The following is a 27,642-nucleotide window of genomic DNA, read 5'->3' as shown; positions in this document are numbered from 1 at the left end:
AAACTGAACAAGAAGGACAGCAGCACCTCATTAGATCCTGCAGGACAGCACAAGGGGGACAGGGCAGGAAGGAACAAGAAAGGGAAATGGAATCAGAGAAGTACTTTCAGGGTCCACATTGCGAGGGTAAAAAAACCCTGAGCAGCCCACACAACATCACAATGGATTAAACAGATTCTCATTTTCACGAGGAAATGGGAAGGCCAGCCAGTTTCTTAAGGGGACACAAGGTAGGGATTAAGAACACGACCTGTAGCGTCAGGCAGGCTTGAGTTCGAATGATCGCCCCATCACTTACTAGAAATACGATCTTGGGTAACTGATGGGACCTCCCTAAGCCTTGGTGCCCTCAGTTATAGTGTGGTGTGATCGTGGTACCTGTTTCATAGGGTTGTGAGGCCCAACTGGGTGTATGTAATACAGTTAGTATGGTTCCTGGCCTGTTCAGTATAAGCCCTCAGTAAGTAGTGCTTATTTGTTATTTTTATGAGGTAAGTTTTGACCATGTGATTTCACCGCTAGAAATTCCTACCCATTTGGGCACTTTGCCTCCTCCTCTCTGTACATCTCTTCATACTTTAGAATCAGGAGGTAGGGGGGAAGAAGTCTATCATAGCCAGAGGTTACAGATCGACTGGGGGGCTAGTGACAAAGAGAAGGTAATGATCTCATGAGAGAGTTATAATTTTTATTGCACTAAGCAGTAAATGTAACCAAAATCATCAGGGTAACTGGACACCAGCTTCTAGAGCCTTTCCGCCGATCTGCCAAGGTAGATTATACTTTCCTTAAGATTTTGTAAAGCTGTGTGTGAAGCAGGAGTGTCATAAATGTATGCTGAATGAATCCAGATGAGGAGGCACTGCTGGTTTTTGTAGAGGTCTGGTTTTCCTTCTCCATAAATACTGGAACGAAAACCATCATTTGAGAGATTTACCCATTATCAGCCCTGGCTGACCTGGACTGGACAGTCTTCCCAAAGCTTCTGCAGAAAAGACTTGTATCCTCAGGGTCACCCCGTCTCCCCAGAACCAGCCTGAGCTCCACAAATGTACAAAAGGAGAATCCAAGAAGTAGTAAAATGAAACTAACTCTGCTGTCCTCCTTTTGTACCTCCAGCCATTTTAACCATGCATATTTTCTTCTCTAGGCTTCTTTGTTGCCTTGAGGGACTCTCCCTCTTGGTGTTAGAAGTCTTTCATCCATGAGCACCTATAGGAGAATGATAAACTTGTCTTTTCTCCATGCAGATCCAGTAGTTCAACAAGAGGGCCCAATGTGTGCAAGTGACACCAAGCCGAAGAGGCCAACTCGAGAGAGAAGAAACTTAGTTTCATCCTCACAGCTAATGACCATGACTGAGAATACCCCTGAGAGAGCCAAAAAAGGAGATCCAAGTGCTCTTTCCCAGAATGAGCCACATCCAGGCCTATGTCAGGCCTTCCAAGGAATAAACAGCCCTCAAGTGTTGAGTGAGTCCTTGGGGCCACCACTCCAAACCACCACCACGGGAGGACCAAGAAGGGCACCATTTAGGTTCAGAGATGAAGATTTTTATTCCATTTTGTCATTAAACCCTGGAGGAGAAGGTGATGACACTGAAGAAGAGACCCTAGTAGAGGAAGAAATTTTATTGGCTGGTATGCACCCGCCTCGTTCTCCTCCCAATCATAAGAGAAGTCGATTTCTTGGGACATCAGTCTCTCAGGTCAAAAATAAAAATTTTGAAGAAAATCCCGAAAATTGCAGAGCTAATTCTGTAAGAAGAAATGAGTCCAGTCATGGCTCATTAGGAATAAGCAATACAATGGTGCCAGTGACAGAGCCACCTCCTGTTGGGCCAAGGGTGTTTCAAGACCCCGAGCCACCTGACAGGGGGTCTCCTAAAGACAATGACAGTGGTGACAGCGAACATGAGAATGGCACCTTTCCTTCATGGGACACAAAATCTGACACTAGTCTAGATGGTGACCTCAATGCTGAAAATGTATTTAGAGATTGTACTTCGATGGAAGATAGGCCTGGTACCCGCGATTACGAAAGAGATTGGCACGCCTATTTAAACAGTTCTAGTAGTTCTCTTGACCATTTTCTTTCTAGTAGACCAGCGGCTCCAAGATCACCAGTGAATTCATCTTATAACACTCCTGGATCATTAATGCATTCTGCTATGAGAGAGGATATTCCAGTAGATTTGTCAATGTTGTCTACCTTCGTTCACGGTGCAGGCTCAGAGGGAAACTCAAGGTTTAATGTTCGTCGACCACTGTCCCCCATTAGAAATAGGAATCCATATGTCAGTGCTGAAAACCATAGTTATTTTCCAGTAAACAGTGCACATGAATTTGATGTCAGGGGAGCAGAAGATGTTACTTTAATAAGCCCATCGCAGGGGGCTCCATTATACACAGAACACCTCTTACTCCATCCTCAAAGCAACTTGTCCTTGGTGGAGTCTTCCAGCTCCTCTCCATCAAGAATGAACTTACAAGGCCATTTGCATGTGCCTGGGTCCCTGCAAGAAAACATACCTTTTACTTTCTTTGCAGTCTCTGATTTCCCAAATCAAAATGATAATGGAAACAGACCGGCAGTCTCTGCTTTCCTGGATGAAAAGGAAGCCACTAAGATAAAGGCAGACCCCGAGAAACTCAAGAAATTACAAGAAAGGTGAGGAATTTTCATAATTAGATGTGTATACTTTTTTTATTCCATGTTTCCCAGGTAGAAATAAGCAGTATCTTCATTAGAGTGTCATGGGAATTTTAAATCATAGATAGGCCTTTCTTTGGCATTTTAATAATTGCTTATATCGAGGGAATTGTCTATTTTGTTGCTCTTAAGATATATGTATCTATGATGAAAAGTTTGGTGTTCCAGTTCAGTCTCTTCAGTCTTCTCAAAGTGTTTTTTTCCTTGAATACCATAACTTTAAGGAAGGCAAGTTTGCTAGACATGAGGGGGTTTGGACTGCTACGTAGGGCTAGCTCTTCTTACCAGCAATTAGGAACCAGGATTTTTACGAAAAGGTTGCTGTCTCCCCAGAGAGTGAACCACTCCTCACTTGAAGTTCACCAGCTCTCTCTCATGGAACTTTGTGCAAATCCAACCAACAGCTCTAGAATTTGAATCTTTCCAACCAAAAGGCCAGTCCCAACCAGTTACCATGGTTACCTGGGTTCTCTGCAGAGCAGTGCTGGGGTAACCACTGCTTCCATTTCCTGTGTGTTTCTCATGCATGGGAGAGAAATAAGATCTTTTTTGTAAATTGCCCTTTTCTTTGATCTTTACTGTCTTGTAAGATGATTTGGGGATACTTCACAACTATGAAATTTGATACTTTTTAAAGCCATCATTAGACACCATGTCAGGATTCGACCGTTTCCTTTATGACAGGTGTTACCACACCCTAATGTTGGCTTACTGATCTGGAAATGGATTCTTTGAATGCAAGCCTCCTTTGTGTATGTTGGTACGGCTCATTTAGGCCATTAATTATCCAATTGATATTCATTTGCGAGTGGGAAAATTCCATGGCAGTGAATGAGAGTGCAGGAGGATAAGACAGGACACAGGATGCACCCCGACTACTCCTCTAGGTCTTTTATCCAACTGCAGGAATGAGTAACTTTCCTGTTGGCGGGACCTTTTCTTTTCCGTATTACGCAAGCTACCAGCACACTGACCCATGGTTAAGGGCCAAAAGGCCTCACATGCACCCATCTACACCTACCAAGAAATACCCCTTCAGACCCACTTGTTGGGAGTCTGGACTTTCCACCATCCCAAAGCGATGCCTTTGGGCTAAAAATGATTTCTTTTAAAAGTGCATCCACGTCTCGGTGTGGCAATGCATTAAACAGCTATGAGTTTTGTACTTTATCAGACACCTTCCTTTTTTCTGTATATAGTAAACCTTATGCTTTTCCTATTATCTTAAAAATGTTCATTTTAGGAAATAGGAAAAATATAAACTTCAAAGAAAAATCACCTGTAATCCTACAATCCAGAGATAAGCACTACAAAAAAACTATGCTTCCCAGTCTTTTATCTTTGCATATAAATGTGATTTTTAGTACACATTGGCTCATATTTTATAATATGCCTCATTTTAATATTTCAAAGCCATTTCTCAATGCCACTTATACTCTTTAAAAATTTCCCCTCGGTTAGTTACTTGAATGCATACAAATAATTAGGGAATTTGAAATAAAACAAAACCCAAATATCCCTGTGCCTACTTTCCAGCTAATAGAACTTTACTGGAGCTCTTGAACCCTTCACCCACCCTATCTCATCTTCCTCCCTCATCTACACCCTCCCAACCCCTTCTGCCCCCAGGAAACCATTCTTGCATTGCATTTATCATTGTTTTGCTTTCAATTTTTAAAAATGTTTTAATTTATTTATTTTAAGTAATCTCTACACCCAACATGGGGCTCGAACTCACAACCCCGAGATTAAGAGTCGCCTGCTCTTCCAACTGAACCATCCAGGCGCCCCTCCTTTGCTTTTAATTTTGTTGTTGTTGGAAGTTTTTTGCTTTCTGGTTTTCCCATAGGAATATGTATATATATATATATATACACCTAAACAATATATTGTGCACATTTTTTAATTCTGTAGAAATGTTACCATTATTTCTAAACTCTGTAGAAATGGAATAGCTATTCCTCTGTGACTTGCTTTTTCCCCTAGCATCGTTAGCGAGAGGCTAACCTTGTTGATATTTTTGGCTTTACTTTGTTCACTTTCACAACTACAAGGTAGTCCGTTATATGAATATACTACAATTTGGCCATTTTTCTGTTGATGGGCATGGGGTTCTCTACTGTTTTCTGCAGACAGGGCAGCATAAATGTTCTTGCAAATGTGTCCTGGTGCACATGGGAAGAGTTCTCTGGGATATTCATCTAGGGGTGGAATTGCTGAGCTAGAGGTTAGCGCACCTTCCACCATGCTAAATAAGGACTGTCTACTGTCTTACTAGGAATGTATACGGTTGTACATCCTTGCCAGCACTTACATTGATTGGCTTTTCAAAATTTTGCCTCTCTGATGGGAATAAAATGATAGTGTAGCTTTGATTTACATTTAATTTCATTGACTGTTAATGAGGCTAGGCATTTTATGTGCTCTTTTAAATGCCAAATGACCATTTGTGTTTCCTCTTCTGTAAAACACTTGTTTATATCTTGTGCCCATTTTTCCTTTAGAATATTTCTCTTTTATTTCAGGAGTCCCTTATACATTCTGGCCACTGATCTAATCCTTTAACAGTTATGTATTGGGAATATCTTTTCCCAATTTGTAGTTTGTCTTTCCTCTTTCTTGATATCTTTTAATGAAAATAAATTCTTAATTTTAGGGGCGCCTGGGTGGCTCAGTCATTGAGCGTCTGCCTTCGGCTTGGGTCATGATCCCAGGGTGCTGGGATCCAGCCCCACATTGGGCTCCCTGCTCCGCGGGAAGCCTGCTTCTCCCTCTCCCACTCCCCCTGCTTGTGTTTCTGCTCTCGCTATGTCTCTCTCTGTCAAATGAATAAATATTTTTAAAAAATAAATTCTTAATATTAATGAAGTCAAATATGTCTTCTTTATGGATTGTGATTTGTATCTTCTTGTCTTGATGAAGAAGTCCTTTTGTAACCTAGAGTCATTATGAGATGCTTCCTATTTTCTTCTAAAATCTCTATAGTTTTACTCTGCACACTTAGGACTTAATGTGAAATGGGTTTTGGACTTAAATGTGAGGTGAGGTTTAATATGCGGTGTGAGGTATGCTTGATGAACTCCCAACTATCGCAAGATCTTTCCCTGCTAAACTGAAGAGCCATGTCTGTCATATAACATAACTATAAATCTCTGAGTCTGTTTCAGAGCTGTCTATTCTGGCCTGGCTTTTTTTCCTAATCCAATACCACAGCATCTTAATGTCTGTAGCTTTTATAAGTTTCAGTAGCCGATGGTGCAAAGCCTCCTTCCCCATTTTGTTCCTTAAGAGTCCTTGACTATATACATTTCAGAATCAGCTTGTTGGGATTTTCATTGAAACTGCATTGCATCTATAGATTATTCTGGGGAGAACTGACATCTTGGAGATATTGAGTCTTTGAAAAATATGGTATATCTCTTCTTTTGTTTGTGCCCATCATGGAACACTATAATTCTCTTCCTTTTCATTGACTTCCCTTTCCTGGGGAGGAAGGTCTCTGAAGAAACTGAGCACATACATCTCTCTCCAGAACAATGCCCTTTCTTCCTTTTCTTTGATTTTAGTCTCTAGCCAGTTTCTTTTCCTTGCCCAGGCAGTCCCCAGTCCATGAGGATCCTAAAGAATAGGTCTTAGGCTTCTTAGAGCCTCCCTACATGAACATCAACCGGCTAGTCTTCACTCATCATTTATTAGACACAAACATATTTGCTTCCATTTTCATAATTCCATTTGCATCAGATTCCAGCAGCTTACATTCTGGAATGTTGGCAGAATTTGTTGGCCAAGTGTTGTGCTATTGGTGAGTTCACGTCCAGGTTCATTGGTTCATCATCATCCCGACCAACATCTATTGAGTGATCTGTGTGTGCAAATACTTCACCAGACACTAGATGTACTTTATAGTCTGCAGAACAATTGCCCCGCCATCATGGCATCCAGTCTGCTCACGACCCTGTCAGCTAGGTACTGGTGGTATTATCATCACATGGCTTTATGCATGAGGAAACAGAGACCTGAGAAGCTGAAATAACTTGTCCAGTGTCATCAAACTCACAAGTTTCAGAGGCAAGCCTCAGACCCAGGCCCCCTGCCCCCAGATCCCCCACACTCACCAACACGGCAGACCACTACCTTCCATAAGAGTGGGGCTCCCAGCCTTTTCCATGGTTTCCTCTAGATTACTGGTGGCAGGGCTGGGTCTTGTGGTCGACTCACATGTGTCAGGAACTGCCAAGGAGCTGGATACAAGGCTCCGTGCACTTACTATCAGTCACCGGGAAGAATTTTCAGTAGGGTCGGAAGGAGCCGTGGGGGAGCCCAGGCAGCCCTCCCCCTTTAACGTCCTGGGAAGTGGTGTTAGTAGTTGTAGTTTGTAGAAACTGTGCAGACCCCTGGTCACCAGGGCTTGTTTTCCATTTAGTCTCCTGGAGGAGGACTCAGAGGAGGAGGAGGGAGACCTGTGTCGAATCTGTCAGATAGCCGGGGGTTCCCCAACCAACCCCCTCCTGGAGCCTTGCGGCTGTGTGGGAAGCCTGCGATTTGTTCATCAGGAGTGCCTGAAAAAGTGGCTGAAAGTGAAAATAACATCAGGTAGGTGGGGAAGGAAGAGCCGCAAGCGTGCCTCGCCATATAATTAGTGAGACGCTGCAGTGAGGGACTCAGAGCCTTGAGGGCAGCTCCCTCTCCTCGGGGAGCAGTCACCGGGAGAGCCGTGGCCCCCGAGCCCAGGGCTCTCGTTCACAGCCCCACGGACAGCAGCCAGACTAAATGGTGCCTTTAAATGATGGGAGGGACATGAATTTGTTTTTCCAAGTCCAAGAGAAGAATCCTGGAATCTGCTCTTGAATCCTACCCCGCCCAAGCCTGAGCAGAGATGCTAAGTTTCCCTCCCAGGAGGAAAGAAACTAAAATAGGTCCGTGGTTGAACCTCAGCAAACACACAGCAAGCCATGCCCGCTAATGGACACCTGGGAAAAATGGTTCTGCTTCCTTTTATCTGTGGGGTAACAGGGTGTCACCTAAGAAACCGAGCAAAGCTGCAATTTTGCAGTAGGGGCAGGAAAAGAGCACTGATCTAATTTTCTAGAACCATATTAGATAAAGAGATCTCCATGTGCTGGCTTTGTCAGCTCTGTCTTTTGCAGATCTTATAACTGAGTGTGAAGTCCCTTCTCAACTCCCCGGGGAGGTTATAACCTAAATACAGCCACATGCGTAGGTCAGCTGGCGTTTTCTTGGCAGAGAACAGGGGATTTCTTTAAAACTTGATTTTGGGGAAAGAGGACAACTTGAATAAAAAGAACAGGGAAAAGCAATGCAAGAACTCAATGACAAATAGCCGCTGTGTCCCTGAAAACCTTTTACCCCACAGCCAGGATCCTCTTTCTCTCCTTTTCCACGTTCTCCTCCTTGGTTATCCTTCTTCCAGGCAGTGGGGACAGGGGGACACCTAAGAGCCTCATCCTGTCCCCACAGGGTGTGGCCACGCCCCCTCGAGAGAAAGAGGAATGGACAGTGGGACCATCAGACTAGCTGTCTCCTCCCTGATCCCTTTTCCCTCCTGAGCATCTTCCCAAGCAGGAGAAACCTAGGCCCACCACCCAAGCTGCTTAAACACATCTCTCCATAGTGAGCTGGCTACTCTGTCCTTCAGACAGGGAGGAAACAAGGGGATCTCGGCTGCTAGTGACTGCTATGCGATGTCTTATCTTACTACAAATTTGGACCAATTAAACATTTAGCGCAGGAAAAAAATCACTCACGAAATGTGTAACAGAAGCCTGCTAAATGCTTGTAAACGCCAATTTCAGTAGGAATCGGAAGACCCAAGGGACACTCAGAAGCCTAAAGTATTACAGAACGGTGTTAAAAAAGAAAAAAAAATCAAGCAAACAAAATGCAGACATGGGATTACCGTTTATCCTTGTCTTTTGAAGTTCTCTATTATTTACTATTTATGTCCCCTTGAGGCAACGTAGAACTGGGGTCTAAAACTGCACAAACCCTATCTTTACCAAATCAATGCAGATGACTAATCAGTCCTCTATTTTGCTAATGCATAAAATAAACACCGGCACATCATTAGCAAAAATGCAGCCACCCAGGCGAGGGGGAAAGACGTAGAGCATGATGTTTGCTTCGACACAGCATTTACACAGATGTGAACACAGCATGGTCAACACAGATGCAGGTCCTGCATCTTCCAGTTTTGCTTTGGGGACTAGGATAAGCGGAGCAAAAGTGCCGATCTAGCATGCACGTTTAAAACAAAAACAAAAAAAAAAAGAAAGCAAGCCACTGCCACAAAGGAAAGCTTCTCAAGTTTCTTTTCCCAGATGAAGCTGAGCTTGGTCTCAGGTACTGCTTGTGCTTAGTCCCCATACATGGCCCCTGGCCCCCTCACTTTCTCAGGTGGGACGTCACCTGGGTGAGGGTAAAGGCAGATTTTGGAACCACAGACTGAGAATAGCTTCTGCCATCAGTTTGGTCCCCATCTACTCATTTGCTTGGACCTATGTTAGGTCTGTCAGAAAAACAACAACAACAACAACAACACCACCAGCCAATATTCACTCTTTTTGGCAAACACCTGTTACAGACTCTCAGCTTCCATGTAGCAATTCCAATTTTATGAACCAGTGCATTTATATTTAAACAGAAAGCAAGACCTGTTATTTAAAAGTCACGGGAATTTCACTTATATGAAGCTTGCGTAATAATGGAAACGATTATGAAGGAAATGTTCCAGATCTCAAATTCAAGGCCCTTTTCTACAGAAGATAGCTGACTTTAAAAAAAAAGGGTCACTGAAACTCAGAATTCATAATACACACGAGTTCACTCCCAAAATGTCAACACAAAGAGATCCAGAGTGTCAACACATAAAGACCCAGGGTTATTTGTAACAAAGAATTCTTTAATTTAAGGAGCGGATCTAGGTGCTGTGAAGACCTGTGAGATGTGTAAGCAAGGCCTTCTGGTCGATCTGGATGATTTTAACGTGACCGACTTCTACCAGAAGCACCAGCAATCCCGGGTAAGAGACGCTCACACCACTCTGCCTCCGCAGCAAAGTCGGTTAGAAAGCACGGCGGGAAGAAAGGCTTTCTCTGATAAGAGGACTGTAGAAGGCCGGTGCAAGGGATGAGGCTGGGAGCGTCCCCTAAGCTCACTTCTCCAAGAAGGGCATGCTGGTGCATGGGGGGCGGGATTCAAAAGTTTTTGCCACCCTGGGTGAGGTCCCGCTATGGTCAGGGACAAAAGTAGGAAGCCACAGAAACTGACTGGACACAGAAATAGGAATAGTCTGGCAAGCTCCACACCCAAGTTTGCTGAAGTAATAGAAGTTTAATAGCAAGGCAAAAAAAAAAAAAAAAAATCAGGGTCTTGGAGGAAATGGTCCCCAAATTATATATCAAGTAACTCTAGGGTAATAAGAAACTGCTTGGGGCGCTTGGGTGGCTCAGTTTGTTGGGCGACTGCCTTCGGCTCAGGTCATGATCCTGGAGTCCCGGGATCAAGTCCTGCATCGGGCTCCCTGCTCAGCAGGGAGTCTGCTTCTCCCTCTGACCCTACCCCCTCTTATGTGCTCTCTCTCTCATTCTCTCTCTCTCAAACAAATAAAAAAAAATCTATAAAAAATAAAAGAAACTGCTTTACTCAAAGTTAATAAACAGGTTGTAAGCACCTAGTGTGTGCTTTTTAGTACCTGTGAATTAATTCTCCTGGAGCATTTGGATTGTAATTCTTTTTTTTTTTTTAAGATTTTATTTATTTATTTGAGAGAGAGAGAGAGCACAAGCAGACTCCCTGCTGAGCAGAGCCCAATGTGGGGCTCGATCCCAGGACCTTGGCATCACGACCTGAGCTGAAGGCAGACGCTTAACCGACAGAGCCACCCAGGTGCCCCTGGATTACAATTCTAATGCTGTGAAAAAGTTAGTTAACCCTAGGGGGACAGGTGATTCATGCTCAGGATAATAGTTAATTGTTCAGTTCTCGGGAAAACAATCCTTTATTTAGAACTGCACTGCCCAATATGGAAGCCACAGGCCACATGTAGCTATTGAAAAAGTAGCTGCTTCCACTCAAGGTGTGGCGTGTTGGGCGCCTGGGTGGCTCCGTTAGTTAAGCATCTAACTCTTGATCTCAGCTCAAGTCTTGATCTCAGAGTCATGAGTTCAAGCCCCACATTGGGCTCCACGCTGGGTGTGGAACCAATCAATCAACCAATCAATCAAATGTCATTCTTAAGGGGAGTCACTTTGGCTTTCAGATCATTAGCCTGTGTCCAGACCTAAAGCACAGCTGAGTCAAAATGCTGCGTGTGAGTCTGGGCAATTGTTTAGTTACCTTTTGAAAATCCGAAAGCTGCTGGACAAAAGAATAAGCTATTGATGAGCATGAAAGACCCGAACAGCACAAACAAGAAGTGCGCTAGATTGGACATAATGCCACACCAGCATTGAAGAGATCGGGCATCAGGAGGTGGAAAGGAGGAAGAGAGGGAGGGGAAAAGAAAGAAAGAAAGAATTTCCTGAGAAATAAATTGTATTTTGACTCCATCCATTTTGAGGCCCAAGGGTCCTGAGTCACTCGGTCACCACCCCCGGGCATGGAGATGAGAAAGTGAGGTGCTTCTGGGGTCCCACTAGTGAAAGGAAGCAGGCCGTGTGGGCACCTGAAGTCAGGGCGCCAGCCGGGGCACAGGCAGCTTCCATGTGGTCCCCTCAGAGACTATTTCAGGAAATGGAGCCTGTAGGACTTCCTGAGGACGACACGTCCAGACAAGGCCAGGTTATGTGGCATGCTATCAGAACGGTCTGCAGACATCACAAACACGGTCCAGCCCAGGGGAGTGCCTTAGCTAGTGAAGACTCCTGTTGGTTCCAAGCACCTCTGCCTGGCTCACCCTCTGTGAAGCTCTGCCGCCATGCACTGTTGGCTTTACCAACGGGATTTGTAGACTCGACTCACTAACGGTACATTTTTCCAGTGGTACTAAAATGTTTGCACTCCTCTAGCCAGAGGCAGCGTACCCCACCGCAAAGCACACCAGCTTTGACTACAGTGTGAACCCAAATCTTGTTCCCTTCCCCAAAGTTGCTGTGTGACCTCAGGGAAACCACACAAACTCTTCGGACCTCCGTTCTCTCGTCTGAAGGAAGCAGGAGATCATTCCTCCCCGGCAGGATGGGATGCAGGAAAAAACTTGAGTACATCCTCTAATCCAGTGCCTGTGGAGAGAAAGATGCTCAGGGAATGGGAACTGCCATGTGACGGCCCCAGAGATGCCCAACCTCTCTGGACTCAAAGGAGGAAGCTAAGTGCACCAGGCCCGGGCTAGGGTCCATCACTGAAGAAAGCCACCCAGCCCACGCTGGGGTCGGACCAATAACCTTGGCGTCACTGCTTCCTGCAGCTGCACATTTGAACAAGAACCATGAAAGGAACCTTGCAGCCAGAATCTAGGCAGGAGAGATGGTGGCACTCTCAAAGGGGGTCAGTGAGGAGAGCTGAAGGAAGGCCAGACGTGGGCAGGAAAAGAAGCCAACAAGGTGTGATGAAGCATCCTCGGTCGGGTGCTGTGACAGGTCCTAGGCCTGCAGTGACAAGGGCTGGGGGCAGTCACCAGGATCGGGAGACCTGTAGTTACAGGAGAGAGTCTCCAACAGCCTGTAACCTTCAGGAGAGGAAAGCAGCCCTTATCACGCCACCGCCCAGCAGAGAGAGAACAAGGAGAGTCATTACCCCAGCCGCTCTCTCCTCCCACCCTCTGGTCTCCCACCAGCACCTCCCATTGGCCAAACCCAATGAGAAGCCAGAGAACAAGGGGGCCTAGTTAATGCGATCCATTGAGATCAGCCTCTAGGCCACAGCGCAGGGTGGAAAGTGGATCTGAAGGGGAAGTGGAAAATATCCAGCACGGTAATTACTCTACATGGAAGCAGAATAGAGTTTATGATTAGTTTCAGCAAGAACCTGACAGGCCATCAAAGCCTTTTGAAAATGCCCTTCATTATAATCATGGGTAGAAACGAGATTGACAGGCCCAGCCTGGTGAGAGGACAATAGTCCCAAGAACCAACATGCACTATTTACGTGCCAATGGAAAACAGTGGAGGGCTCACCCTTTCACAGCGGCCCTGACTGCTCCGATGGCCCGTTGTGAATTTACTAGAGTCTGTTTGCTAACAGTCTGGGTTAAACTTGAGACAGTAGGGAAGCAAGATTTAGATAAGTTCAGAAACTCTCCATGGACCATGGCGGAAGTAACTGTTGTTTAACACAAAGATAGGGATGAGGTAATCCATCCTCGGCTCGTCCCCAGCTGAGGGGGCCCCTTGGCTTGGCCTTGGAGTTGATGTGTCTACCTGGGCTTCTGAGGGCCAGGTCCTTCCCGACTCCCAAACCTTGGTCCTTTGGGCCATCTTAGCCAACGCTCCTGGCAAACAGGTTCTTTTGTTGAGAAGCTGGGTAGCTGGTGCCCAAAATAGACATATTCAAAGAAAGGGACAAAACCAGAAGTCTAGAACTGACTTCAGTTCAGCCTGGGTCTCACCTAACCTCAACTAACTTGCTAACTTACTAATTTATTCTCTTATGCATTTTTCTCATTTAGGTTGGTTGGTTTGTTTTTGCTTTTTCTCAAGTATAAAAATCACAAACACGAGGGTGCCTGGGTGGCTCAGTTGGTTAAGCGACTGCCTTCGGCTCAGGTCATGATCCTGGATTCCCGGGATCGAGTCCCACATCGGGCTCCCTGCTCAGCAAGGAGTCTGCTTCTCCCTCTGACCCTCCTCTCTCTCATGCTCTCTGTCTCTCATTCTCTCTCTCTCAAATAAATAAAATCTTAAAAAAAAAATTAAAAAAAAAAATCACAAACACGTAAAAATCTGTTATAATTAAAATTAACGTTTAGCTGCCTGTCTTTTTTTTTCTATTAAAATACTCATGCCCAGGCCAGGCCCCAGAGATTCTGAATGAATTGATCTAGGATGGAGCCAGGTATCATTTTTTTTTTTTTAAGTGTGGCAAAATACACATAAAAGTGCCTGTTGTAAATCAGATCCTGTGCTGGAGTTACCTCAGTGCCCAAGATCAACACAGTCACTTCCTTCTGACGGGAGAAGCATAGTGAGGGTACCCCCAGTGTGGGAGGATCACAACAAGGGACGATGTGCAGCCACAAAGAGATCGGACCCACTCTCAGGACCAGAGAAGGCTTCCCTGAGGAAGAGACATTTAAGAGCAGGAAGGAAAAAGAGGAGTGAGCTCTCTATCCACGTGCTTTTGGGGATCACTGCTCTAAACCACGGAGCAAGAAGTAGCAGCATTGTCAATGGCTTTGGGGATGTGGAGGGGCTCAGACCAGAGAGTTTCCCTGGTTTGGTTCGATGCACCTGAGTAGGGGAAGAGTGCTTGCTGCCCGTGGGCCCTCACAGGGCATCGGAGTCTGATTATCCCCCCATCTCTCAGACACCGGGTGGTTTCTGTAGGCCCCACAGGGTCAAGGCTTGTTACTAGGCTTCTAGAGGCTAGATGAGGAGCTCTGACAGGCTGTGTCCACAGAGTGGCCCCATGAGGCCCCAGGACCTGGTGGCCCAATCGTAGGCCTGTCGGGGCCGGTGGCCACTCAACCCTCCCTCCCTCCTGACTCAAAGAGGCCTAAAAAATTAAGCCCCACAGGCATCCGTCCCCCCTGTGAGTGCTGCCCAGGAAGGAGTCGTCCTGGGTGCAGGCTCCTTACCCAGGAAGTGGCCTCATCCTTGATTCTGGTTGGGGCACTCAGTTTTTGGTTGCAAGGAAGAACTCCTGGAATTGCTCAAAGTAACGTTCCAAACTCCAAAATGGGCCCAGAGGGAGCAGGCGGAAGAACAGTCAAGATCACAGATTGTACACTCAAATGCCTCAGAGGCCAGGCAGGTCGCAAACGGTCGGAATCCCGCCAAGTGTCATCACAACAGAGTGGTCGCAACGGAGGCAAAACGGAGAGGGCTCTCCCCAGCTGAAGAAGTCGTGTTCATCCATCCTTTCCTTCCTGCCTGCCAACCAGAGCACATCCTCTGGCCAGATTCAGCTGATTGGCTACGAATTGTTGATCCTTGGCTCAGAGCAGTAGTTCTCAACCATGCGTGGTCCCCAGACTAGTAGCATCAGCATCCCTTGGGGACTTGTTAGAAACACACATTCTCTGCCCCACCCCCAGACCCACTGAATCAGAATCTGGGGGAGGGGGAGAGGTGGTGCCCAGCAGTTATGTTTTAAAAGGCCCTTTCTCTAATTCTGGTGCATATTCAAATTGGGAGTCACTAGCGTCAAAAGTCCTGACTGAATGGGCCACTGTCTGGTCCAAAATAATACATTTTTTGTCATTCTTTCATCTGTACGTATATTTATTGAGCACACACTATCTAGCAGGTGCTGGGCTAGGCACGAGGAACACAGGCGCCAACAAGGCCCATGGGGTCCTTGTCCTGAGTCCTATCTTTCATTCTTGCCTCTTACAGGATATTTTTGTCTTGCAAAATACCACGTCCCCTTGAATTAGCTCATTTTGCTCCAACACACTGGGGAAACAGGCAGGATGGCGGTGACTTCTCCCTTTTTATAAATGGAGTCACTTTGGCCAGGCACAGTGAAAACTCTGCCCAAAGTCTTCGCACTTGACAGCCCCAGGCTGCCCATCCTGGGGGCCCACGCCCACTGCGTGATGGAGATGTGCTTCTGTCAGCAGAGGAGGGTCTCAGCGGGCCTCTGGCTGTCATTACTCTAAGGCACAGGCCTGGCTTTCCTCCATCTCAGCCACGGACAGATGTCCTTGGACACACGCAGCCACCTAATCACCCTCACACCCGGGAGCATCTCTTGAACACGTTTGAAGACTTGATAGAACATTCAGCCAGGCTGTCTGCTTCTTTGAGTGGATTATATTGAGAATTTCCATAGGTAGTAAATCTCTTGGCCAAAATGAATATTAAACAAAACGAAGGGGTGGGGGCGTGGTGGCAAGAGAAAAGAAAGAAAAACATCTGGCAGGCAGCCTGAGTGCTCTAGGGCTCTTGTCAGTGGTTTCACAAGCCCCCTCCCTTTGAAGCCTGCTCCCTGCCCCCTCCCCTGTCTACACTGCACATGGGGTGTCATGGGGTGACATGGGGTGGGGAGGGAGGGTGAGGCGCAGCTCCACAGAATAACGCTCCAAAACCTAGCTCATTTTGCCCTTGCCAAACACATGCCCTGGAACTCTCTCTGAGAACAAGTCCCTCCCACTTGTGGCTCGGAGCATGAGACGACTCTGGGTTCACTAGCAAATGCAGCCTCGGATTGGTCAGCCTAGCCCCTCTGTGGAGCATCACAAGCCCTGCAAAGGGCGCACGTCAAGGAGGCCGGCCAGTGAGATTTATGGCGCCGCGTGACAGGTTCCCTCCCACAGACCCGAGAAGAGACACAATCTGCTAGAAGTGACTTTTCAAATTATCTGCAGAAAACATTAGTGGATATTTTCCCATCTGCATGCCTCCGGGCCTTATTGAGTCATAAAAAGTAAATGATTTCCCTGAATGCTTTGACAAACCTGATAGTTCCAAGCCATTTTCTAGCTGATTGATTTGCCATTATGCATCAGAGTGTCTCTGAGCATAAAGGCCTCCTGGTGAAGAGAGTGCTGGAGAGCAAATCAGTGGCAGCTCGCGAGAGGCCACGCCAGCGCCCCCGGAGCCCCCGAGAAAAGCAAACAAGGGACAAGGCTTGGTGTGTGGGGAGCAGCTGAGGGGTGGGTTAGGAAGGCTTCCCAGGGGCGGTAGCTTCTAAGACAGGCTGCAAAGGAGGTGCAGACTCTGGGGGAAGGAGGGAGGAGGCGATGAGAAAAAAGTGAAAACAAGCAACTTCCTCTCTGCCTGCTCTAGGCCAAGGTCAGAAGAGCACAGAAAACATGACCCAAGTCTAAAAATAGGAGGCTAACTGCTAAGGACAGTTGACGGGAGCCTTTCAAGACAGGTCTATAGGAGAGCGGAGGGGCCTTGAGCCGTGACCTTGGGGCCAGTGGGCAAAATCCAGACTTGGACCGGACTCAGAAGGAAGAACGCATCGATCCTTGCTCAATTTGGGCACATTTTCTGGCAACTGTTTCGTCCTAGAAGAGGTGTGTCCTGGGTCAGCTTCCTGAGCTGCCCTGGATGGAACGGGGACAAGGAGATGGGCCCGGAAGGAAGGGAAAGGCACAGAGGTGGTCCCTGTGTCAGGTCTGAGCTTCAGTTATCCCAGGAAACGGTCACACTTCCGACCTCTCCCCAGGGTGAGGCAGAGGGCCATGTCCTCTGCTGGGGGCTTCCTGAGCACCGGCTGGCCCATCCACAACCCCCCACCCGTGGGGATTTGACAGGAGGCCCGGTGGGGAAACAAAGCAGCAGAGGGGGAGGAGTCATTCCTAATGGCCCCTAATTTATTGAAGGTCTAGGAAGGGTCCCCAGGGTGAGGCCTTGCAGCAGAGGCTGCTCCAAGGAGCTGAGGACCGAGGAGCTGTCATCAGCCAGAAACAGTCTGATCCTCCCTGGGTACCTCCCTATGCTCCGAGCACCAGCGAGGAAAAGTAAAACACAACCCACCCACCGAGAAAAAGCAAAAACATTAACCGGGGCAAGATGCAGTGTATAAAAGCAAGAATTAGTAATCAGGGAGTAAAGGAATGATTGGAACAAAGGAGGTTCATCAGGAAGGCTTCTGCAAGGAGGGGACATCGTGAAAACTGGAAAAGCTGTGGACACAGCCTGTGAACAGTGGGAGGGGGACAATCAAAACAGAAGCACAAAACAAGCCAACTGACCAAAAGAGGAAGAGATGAGCCAAGGCCCTGAGGTTCACAGTCCATCTGGGACTCTGCCGGGCGCACACGCATTGTCTGGAAGTTAAATAATAGACCAGCCAGGGCGGGAGCCTCAGGTGAGACCATCATTAAGCCCAATTATAGAGAGAGAAACATACAGACCTAAGGCCTGGGGCCTTTTCTCTGGACAAACGAGGGATCTAGGAAAATAAAACTGCCCTGTGGCATCTGTGTTCCCAATTCTCCCACAGAAACGTTTGCCTTCCTAAGACACACATCCCGTTGTGTTTACTCCTCTGCTCAGAGGCCAGGAGCTGCACACGCAGGATGACATCCAAACTCCCAGTGCCGCCTGATGGGTTCCCACCTTCCCATCTCCCCAGCTCACACCAAAAAAATGTTTTCAATCCAGAACAAACACCTTCCCCAAATACTCCAGCCACACTCGTGAGTAGGGAATGTTGCCCAGCACGTGCTCTGCTCTCTCCGCCCCCAGGCCTTTTCTGGCATTCAGTGCCTCCGTTGGACCTCACCAACCCTCAGGGCCAACCGAAGGCCCTCCCGTCCTTTAAGGACCACCCGAGAGGCCTTCCCCGTGTCCTAGTAAACCTGTCTCTCTCCCCCTGTGCACCTCCACTGTAGCTGGCACATCCAGCTGGTACTGGAACTGTTTCTGAACAAGGTTCTCCCATGTCAGATGATGGGCTCCCAGCAGGTCACGGAGACCTTTTGCCCCACATTCCCCACAGCACCCAGCCCAAGGCTTTGACATATAACTGCCCCATAAATGTTCACAGCATGGGATTGAGCCTGAAGCGTGGAGCCCTCCCAGGGCATCCTCCATTCAGTAGTAAAGAATTCCAGAACAGCCGCCAGCCTCTACACTGAATCCCCTCTTGCTCTGTTCTCTGATCCCCAAGGACAGGCTTTGCCCTGGTGTCTTGTTACTACCCTCCACCCCGTGATTTCTTTATTTTTCGTGGGTGGTTCTTTCCTCTATTCTTTTTTCTCCCTCCGCCCCATGATTTAGATCATGAATATTTTATAGACGAACTTAAAAGTCTCCTTTCCATATTTAGGCACAGAATGAGCTGATGAATTCAGGCTTGTACCTGGTGCTGCTGCTTCACCTCTACGAGCAGAGGTTTGCAGAACTCATGAGGCTCAACTACAACCGAGTTGCAAGGGAGAGGGTGAGTCTGGCTCTGACCCGCCCCATCCGGCCACACTTCCCCAAACCTTGCAGGGTTGGCGATTACATGTGCAATCTGTTGAGGTCTTCGTGGTCACATGGGGAGGCTATGGTGCGGTCATCGCCAGGACGCAGATGTGGCACGGATTCTGTGTAAGTGTACGCACAGTGGCCTTCGGGCTGAAAAGTAAGCGATCATTGCATAATTGCTTACTATTAAACAGGAGTAGTAATTAAGTGGTCATTAATGGTCATAGAAGCAAGTGGGTCTCTAGGGATATTTGCCCCCCCAAAAGAGAGGTCAGCAAGGCTGCCGGGGCTGAGCGTGCATTATGTCTGGGCAATGCCCACTGCCCAAGCATGGAGGGTCCATGAAAACCAGGAGACCTTCCCCCAAGGAGAACTGTTTCTTTAGCTTTGGTTCCCAGAGTGTGTTACTCCAGCATCTCTGGGTGTGTGAATGCCAAGAAATAAAGGTGCTGTCCCATTTGGCCATTAGAGAAGTGACAGTGTATTTACCAGGGATCATCATCTGTGGCTGCCCTTCCTTTAATATGAGAACCAGGAGCCTTCCAGGAGGCCAGGTAGTTTGGAGAGAGGAGCCTGGCCTTAGCAAAGTCCCCCAGAATGTCCATTTGGCCACGGTCAAGTCAGAACACAGAGCTCCCAAGGGCCTTCCCTCTAGGCTAAATGCCTGGCTGTGGCCAGGCCAGGAAAGAGCACTCCCTTAAGGCCATGCCAGGGACTGATCTGCTTTTAGCATTTAACACCCCTCGAGGCTTGAAACTTGACCTCTGCTCGCATTAGAAGGTCATGACTGGCAAGCCACAAGGCAGTTTTAGTGACCCTCTGCCACCCTATCCCGTGTCCCTCCCTTTCTCTTGACCTTCTCTTCTCTGTCCCCTGCTTCCCATCTCTCTCCATGTCTCTCTCCTCTTCTTCTTCAAGTGGGTAAGGGGCACCAGTCCCTGCCCGGAGGCTGGAATCCAGCGATTCCAAGGGTTCTTGACCCTGTTGCAGACCTCACAATGACACCAGGCTGTTGCCATCCATTTGGAGCCATCCCTGTGAAAACTGCTGGGTTCCAACCATTAGTCCTGAGAATTCTAGATTTGTCCCTTTTTTTTTTTCTTTTTTCCCGGCGTAAATTCTCCCTTTAGACTCCCAAGCTCTTAATGAAGAAAACGGACTGGGCCTTGGCCCAGAGATCTCCTCAGGAATCTCACCCTCTTTTTGACCCAGGCCTGTCCTTCCTTTAACTCTTCCATCGTTTTAATGGTGACATAAATTCCTCAGAGAAATACATTAAAAAAAAAAAAGGGGGAAAAATGTACAGGAAGCAGGAAATGATCCTTTGTTAACATTTCCATAACCTCATTTTCATGATTCCCCATCTTTTTTAATGAACTTTTTATTGCACATTGAACTTCAAAGCACCCAGAGTTTGATATAGGTTACAGATGGCCATGACGTCAGCCAGCTAATGTAAGCAATGCTAGCCTCTGGGACACGCAGCAAACAGCACACAGCACAACCCAATGGGTGAGAACCAAGGCCCTGACGCATGGAGTCTAAAGAAGTTTCTGGTAAAACTATCCTAGAGAAGGAGTCAGTGACACCAGGAGCAATCTGGGAACCAAGGTGGGAGGAAGCAGGAAGGACAGGGCAGCACTCCTAAAGCTTACATTTAATTTGAGAAACCCTGAAATAGACCTCACCCACTAAAACCACCAAGCAATGACCAGTACAAATAGCCAGTGAAGTGGGACCCAAATAGCTTTTGTCAAATTCACAGTCTTCTGGATTTGAGTCTTGGCATCTTCTTGGAGAAGACACTCAGAATCTGAGGGTAACATTTAGCACAAAAGAGGCACCATGTTGGGGGGGGACCAACCCCTTCTCTCTCCTTTACCTATCAGAACTGGAGAACCCATTCACGTTGGGCTCCTTGGTTGTGTCTCATTAGGACACCCAGTGATGAATGTTTGCCCATGGTGATGATCATTCATTCACTCATTCATTCATGCCCTGGCCTGTACCAGGTGCTGAGATGGGGATCAGGGAAAGTGGCTACCGGACATGATGCCATGTTGTCCCATTCTTTGAAGAACTTCTGATCAAGTTGGAAGATGAGACTCACATATTTATAAAGACAGGAAATAACTGGAAAGTAGCCCTTGGTCAAGAGAACCAGTGGACCCAGTGAATTTCCAGAGGCTATGTATTGACAACACAAGATCTTCCCTGGCTGGGACTTCCAGGGGTGTCCAGTGATCCCATAAACAAACAATTTGTCTCCTTAGTGAGGTGGTGAGCGCCCTGAAGGCAAAGCCGGGCCTTCTACACCATGCTGTTTCCCCAATGAAATGTACCTGTTCCCCGAATTCCTCTCCCTGCCCGCCCATGGCAGCTCCCCTGTACCTCTTAAGGGCCGACTTCAATAAACTAGGTAAAATGCTAGAAAGAATCTCTGTCCATGAGCTAAAAGGCAAAGGGCAGTGGGACCCCAGACCTCCCAGGGATCATGACAGTGCCCGTGACCTCCCGGAGCGAGAACTGCCTTGCTCTCCTGCCCCAGGTATGCTGGAGTAACATTTCACCTGTCGGGAAACTTCCACCTGTATAACACTCGGGGGAGGGGCACGGCGGGGGGCAGTGGCTGGCTGGGGGGACAGGCAGGGTCCTGAAGGAGCTCTGAAACTCCACTGGCCCATCTGTGGGTGAGACTTTCTCCGGGCCCTTCCATTCACACCGTTTCTACAAACCCCAAAACTCTTGCCTCAAAGAACCAAATCTACCCAAAATATTGGAGGCCCAGGCTTGGCCCTCATTTGGGAAAACTTCCCTACTCACCCAGATGGCGTTTCCTCGAGGACTGAGAGCTGGCTTACATACAGAGGCGGTCACCTGGCACGGAGTCTCGAGTCTCGAGTCTCGAGGCGGGATGAGGCCAGCTTAGCAGCCTGGAGGGGATGGGGGCCGCGGCTGGCACAGTCCTGATGTAGAATTGACTTAGAAGAAAGTCCATCCTTCTCCTGCCCTCCCCCCCCCGGCCTGCGGGTGACGGGGACCCAGGAGCCACAGCTGCCCCCACACTGGCCAGCAGTTGCCCCAGTAACAGTGTCCAGCACCCCTTGTTTTGCCCTCCAGCCTGTCACAAAGCCCCTCTTCTCCCTCTCGGGGGGCGGAGCACCAGCCCTCTGCACAGGAGCCCACCTCCTCGCAGCCTGGCACAATGGGCTCCCACGGAGTACACAGTGTTTCTTATTGTGGCAGAAAATGCCATAAAGTCACAACAAAGACGGAGCCCAGAGCCGTGATGGGCCTGCAGCTTCCTGCCAGGCAGAGAACACAACTGATTGTTTAAAAGCCAGGGGTGAGGCAAGTGGCCAATTAGCACGGCCTTCACCCCCATGGCTTGTAAATGTGATTCTCGAACCCTCAGAATGGGCTTCTGCTGTTCACATCAATTGCCGAAAGGAAGTAAGTCTGCTCCCACGGCCAAATTTAGAAGCCCTGAACCGCCAACGAAGGTGACCTGGGTTCCCTCTGCCCTGCCTTTAGCACGAGGCTAAGCCCCCGCAGGTGCTGAATATCAACACTGCCCTTGGCACCTCTGCCCCTTTAAGGTGATGTGAGAGATTCCCAGAACATTCCCAAGAGCGGGGAATTATACATCTGTTCACAATTGCTTTGGAAAAACAATTCATTTTTCTTTGTCTTCTTTCTCATAGTTGTCAAGAAATTACCCACAATCCAGACCGGAAGAAAATGAAAGTAGGTTTGGGGGTCAGTCCTGCCATTTTGAGGGTGTTTGCTAATTTACTGTTTTTCTGTGACTGTGTGGAACTTCATACTGTGGAAGGAAGTAATGACCACCACCCAGAGGCATAAATAACCCCACAAAGCTTGGGAAAGTCTAGCGGCAGCCGTCAGGGAGTTGAGTCCCAAGTCCACTAGATGCAGAGCAGATAAGGATTTTAATTCATCCTGAAAGCAAGGACAAGGGCCAACTAAAGGGAAGATGGTATCGTCAGGCGGGCACAGGATGACTTGCTGCAGGTTTATTTCCCCTTTTCCTTTGCTGGGATTTTTCCAGCATCCAGTATTTGGGGAGCCTCTTGGGTTATCTTCCAAACCCTGGAAGGGTGCTGTTTAGCCCCTACAGGAAGGGACCCCATTCATTCAGGAGTCAGTGGCTGCAACGGATCGTCTCACCACGCGGCCAGGTCAGGTGGGGCCGCAGCATTCACAGGTTGAGCAAGGAAAACAGGTCTCCTGAGAAAGGTCCCCCAAAGGAGGGCAGGACAGCTGTCTTCCAACAGGTTCGTTATCCCATAGAAAACCCAGCTGAAGAAAATGTGCTTAATTAAAGCAGGAGGGCTTGCAACCAGACTCAGGAGGAGCTTCTCCCTCAGCAGGGAGAATAAACATCACAGTGGACTGAGGGGGGTGTGACAATTCCAATTCCAGAAGTTCTTCAGGGGAGAAATCTTACAACTGCCTGCCCTAAGGCAGGTTTAAAGTGAAGAGTGATCCCCACACTGGCTTTGCCATCAGAATCACCTGGGAAATTTACCGAAAGTGCAGATTCCGAGGCCCCTCCCGGAGATTCGAATTCAGACCCTGGGGTGGGCCCCTGGTCATCCCGGCGGAACCCCCAACAGGCCCGCCCGGAGAAGCTGCACCGGCTCAAAGCTCCACAGGGTGGGGCCCAGATGACGACCCTCGAGAAGCCAATTGATTATTCAGGGCACGCAGTGCTGAGAACCCGGGCTGACCGTTCTCAGAGACGCGGGGAGGGGACGCTTCCCTCGGTTCACAAAAGGAGCCCGGAGTGCCCGCCCTGGGCGCGACCACGGGGTCCATCCCCGCCGGGTGACCGTCCCGGGGCCCCTCGGGGACCCCGCCGCCAGGCCCTGTCGCCTGGGCGCACCTGGGGCTGCTGCTCCCCCTCCGGCAGCCGGGAAGGGAGCGAGCGGGAAGGGAGCGGGGAGATCTAGAAAAGACCTTTGTGTCTCGGGGAACAGCGCCTCTGCGCCTCGCTCGCAGGTCCCAGTGGCGGCCTCCCGCGGGAGCCCCTGCGCCGAAAGGGCGCGGCCGCGAGCCGACCTCGGGGAGCAGCTGGGGGGCCCCCGCGGCTCGGGGCAGGGTCTCGGCGGCGCCCCCTCCCCGCCCCCCGCCCCGGTGGCGCCGGCGGCTCTTCCCGGTCCCGGGAAACCTGCGGCCCGCGCGCCCGGCGGTTCGCATGGGCAGGGGCGACCCCTAGTGCCCAGCGCGGGCCGCTGTCGCCCTGCCGTGCCGGGGACCCAGCCTTTCCCCCGGGGGGCGTCCGAGCCCCGGCCGCAGGGAAGACTGCCCTCTCTGGAGGGCAGGAGAAGAGCATCCCTGGGGCGCTGCTTCAAAACGAGTCTCCGCGGAGGAGGCGCGAGGACCCTCCCTGTGAGTGCCTGCGTCGCTCAGAGGCAGATGGTCCCGCTGATCGTCACTTACCATCCCTCCTCAGGAAGCTGGGACTGGCTGTAGGATCCGCCCCAAAGTGGGGGCGGCCAGATCTCCCCTGGAATTGTAGGTCTAGGCCCTCTCTACCTGCCGCCAGCCCTGCACCATCCCGGACACGGGTGGAGGCCGCCGAGGTGGAGGAGAGCCCGGCGCAGAGGGACAGTCTTGGCACGTTGGTCAGGGGCAGCTCTGGTCTGGCTTCCCGCCAGGGCCGTGATCGAGAAAAAGCCGGGGCAGCCAGATGCCCACGCCTCCCGGCCTCCCCCTGGCCACACTCTTCTCTGGTCCCCAGCAGCCTGGCATGACTCACCTGGTTGGCAGCCCTTCGTTAAGATGGGTTGTTGCCAGAGCCGAGTCAGCTGTGACCTGCTGCCCTAGCTCAGCTCAGGTGAAAAGGGAGGAAAAAGACAAAACATCAGGGCCCACCAGGTGGCCCAAGGAGACGCCAGCCTCTTTGTGGCTCCGTGGTGCCCCTGCCAACGTTCTCACTGGGGCTCCCCCTCCCCGGCACCTGGAGCCCACACATGCCACGGGAAGCCCTGAGGTGGAAGCAGCTAGGGCGAGCTCCTGCGCGGGTGTGCCCGAGTCTGACTACTTGCCCCATGGCTCTGTGACCCAGCCCCCCCGTCACAGCCGCTCCCCAGCTGGCACAGCCAAGTCCAAGGCCTGGGAGGGGAACAGACCTCCTGTGGCCATCCACACGGGTGTGGACAGGAGCAGGCTTGAGGGTCGTCAGGCCAAGGGCTGGGCCGGACCACCTCACCCCCATACACACAGGTCAAGGAAACTAGTTTTGGGGGACAGAACAGGATAGGCAAGGGCCCAGAGGCAGCTCGTGGGCCTGGGGCCTCCCTGTAGCTGAGGTAGAGGTTGAGAGGGTCCTGGTACGAATGGGGGCATGTCAATTGCTCCTGCTCTTTGCCCTTCAGTGGTTTCCAGACAGTCCGGGAGCACTCACTCAAGCCAGTGGGAAAAGTATATTGAAAACAAGAGTCTCCCCCAAGAATAAAAACCGCCCCCCCAGACTCCACCTCCTCCACTCGGACCCCACTGCCTTCCGACTGCCTCTTTGCTCCTCTTCCTCCCATCACATGGCCCTCTACCTCCAGTCGTTTGATGTCTGAAAGATTTCTTAAAGACCTAGGTCAACTCCCCCACCCCCGACTTCCGTGCCAGGTTAAGGAAAGGGGTGAGCATGTGGGGGCATTACCCTGAGAGGAGGCAGGGCTCCTCCAAGGATTCCGCCTGCAAACCTTTGCTGCCCCAGGTCGGGTGAGGATGTGGACCTAGGCGCTTTTGTTGAGGGGCTTATGGCCCCTCTGTCCTGGCCTGGCTGGAAGCTCGGAGGGGCATTCCAGGATTCCAGAGAGAGCAGCCTCTGTTACTCACACTGTTCTAGGCACTGTGGCGTGCGTGCGTGTGTGTGTGTGTGTGTGTGTGTGCGTGCACGCCCAGGGCTGGAGTGGGGGGCAGGAGGGAGCACGCCCTCATCGGCAGAGCTCACCGTCCACCATGGCCCTCCAGCCTGAGACACCTCCTTGCTTTCCAGGTTCTGAGCTGGGGGATGGAAATGACAGCAACAGCCCCATTGTCTAGCAAGGCAGCTGGCCCCCGGAGCTCTGCGAAGACATCTCCCCACAGCCGCTTTTTCTATGTCCCCACGTGCCTCCGTCCTGCCTCCTCTTTACTGAAACTGAAACCACAGTGTTTACAGTTACCATTTTCACCGTGTGCCCCTCCCTCCTTGGGGTCTGGCCTGAGCATTAGGGACAGCAGCAGGGACCCGCGCAGTCCCCGACGGCACAAGCCAGGCAGCAGGGGCTCATTGAGTCCCCGCTGGTGGCCCTGCTGCCCCCCCCCCCATGGCCAGAAGCCCCAGGCGCCGGGCAGCCCCTGCTGCCCTGCAGCCTGGAGACCCCTTGCACGGGGCGCCTGTTCAGGCCTCCCTCCACCCTGAGTGGAATCGGGCCGCATCTTCAATAAAATGACTTTATTCACCCAGCTTCCTTTTGTGCTTTTTTTTTAGTCTCCACACTACTCTCCTATTTACACCCTAGGGCCCAAAGACCAGATCAAGATGTGAGGTTAGAAGAAAAAAAAGAAAAAAGGTCAGGGGTGCCTGGGTGGCTCAGTCAGTGAAGCGTCCTGACTCTTGATCTCAGCCCAGGTCTTGATTTCAGGGACGTGAGTTCAAGCCCTGCATTGGGCTCCGTGCTGGGCCTGGAGCCTACTTTAAAAAAAAAAAAAAAGGTCCGGGAAGGTTAGTGAGAAAACTGAGTGTTTGTGTGCGTATGAGAGAGAGACAAAGATAAGTCAAAAAATAAGGATGGAGGGAATGAAGTACTGATAGATGCAAAAACATGATGCTGAGTGAAGGAAGCCAGACACAAAGATCAACATAGTGTATGATTCGATTTACACGCAATTTCTAGAAAAGGCAAAACTATAGAGACAGATCAGTGGTTGCAGGGTTGGGACTAGGAGGAGAGACTGCCGGCACATGGGCTCAGGAGGATCTGGCTGATGACGGTGCTGTACCACTGGTTCGTGGGGAAGCTTCTCCGACCAGATAAATTTACTGAAGCTCACTGAACTGTGCCCTCACAGCGGGTGAGCTCTATGGTGTAACTGTAGGATGTGCCTCAATAAATTTTCTTTAAAAATGGAGGAAGGGACAGAGAATGAGAGAGAGGAGGGACAGAAAGGGATAATGAAGAGAAAGAGGGGCTTCTCCCTCCCACCTTCAAGACCAGGAGGGGACATTGCAGATTTTGCTGCAAAGAGGATTTCGCCTGAGATGAACAGTGTTGCCAACAGGGTTTTAGGAAGTCTGGACTTGATTGAAGTCCCTCAAAATCTTGTCCATCCCTGACATGCTCCACATTTAAAGTGACTCCATTCCTGCAAACTGGTGGATATAGCCAGACAGCCTAGCTCCAAGATCCAAGAGCAAAGCAAAGGGATGCTCTTGAATGTTAACAGAACCTACAAGAGCCATTCCAGTTGAAAATATCTCCCTGATGTAAAAAACAACAACAACAACAACAACAAAAACCCCCCTAAAATCTTAAATTCTTCCATTCACAAATGCAGCCCCAAGCCCTAGTCATTCTATGCGAAAATGGGCCTTTATTTTTCAACCGGATTCTAAGGTTGACTGAAGATGAAAGATTTGTCCAGGAGCCAACATTGAGAAATGTCTAAGAAGGAACAATGCATATTTAAAACTAAGTTGTATAGACAGCTTGATGGAATCCGAAGTGGCCCTAGAAATGTTCTGACAAGCCAAGTCTGCTATAAAATGTGACAGTGTTTGAGGCAGCTATCCTGAGACCCACCCAGGTTCCCGTCAGCCAATGTTGGGTTGTTGAAAACGATTTCAACAGTTGACCCAGGAAACCAGGAGTGCCTC

At 49.5% G+C, this 27,642-nt stretch overlaps 1 protein-coding gene and 1 long non-coding RNA gene across 2 annotated transcripts in view; one reads left to right on the top strand and one right to left on the bottom strand.

Moving 5' to 3' along the window:
• LOC144380875 (uncharacterized) overlaps window positions 1-24,514 on the bottom strand; it is a 48,097-nt gene extending 23,583 nt beyond the window's left edge. The window contains exon 1 of the long non-coding RNA XR_013445152.1: window positions 24,222-24,514. This is a non-coding gene — a long non-coding RNA (uncharacterized LOC144380875). The remainder of the gene's footprint in view (window positions 1-24,221) is intronic.
• Window positions 1-26,076, top strand: part of MARCHF10 (membrane associated ring-CH-type finger 10) — a 72,808-nt gene extending 46,732 nt beyond the window's left edge. Inside the window, 6 exon segments of the mRNA XM_078065893.1 lie at window positions 1,251-2,670; window positions 7,136-7,305; window positions 9,642-9,751; window positions 18,616-18,729; window positions 22,463-22,505; window positions 25,780-26,076. Of these exon segments, the coding sequence (XP_077922019.1) occupies window positions 1,251-2,670; window positions 7,136-7,305; window positions 9,642-9,751; window positions 18,616-18,729; window positions 22,463-22,505; window positions 25,780-25,826 (1,904 nt within the window). The 3' untranslated portion in view covers window positions 25,827-26,076.
• The last annotated feature ends 1,566 nt before the right edge of the window (window positions 26,077-27,642 follow it).

This window comes from Halichoerus grypus, chromosome 2 (genome assembly GCF_964656455.1).
Source record: "Halichoerus grypus chromosome 2, mHalGry1.hap1.1, whole genome shotgun sequence".
NCBI classification, from domain to species: Eukaryota; Metazoa; Chordata; class Mammalia; order Carnivora; family Phocidae; genus Halichoerus; species Halichoerus grypus.
This window is presented reverse-complemented; position numbering and strand designations above follow the sequence as displayed.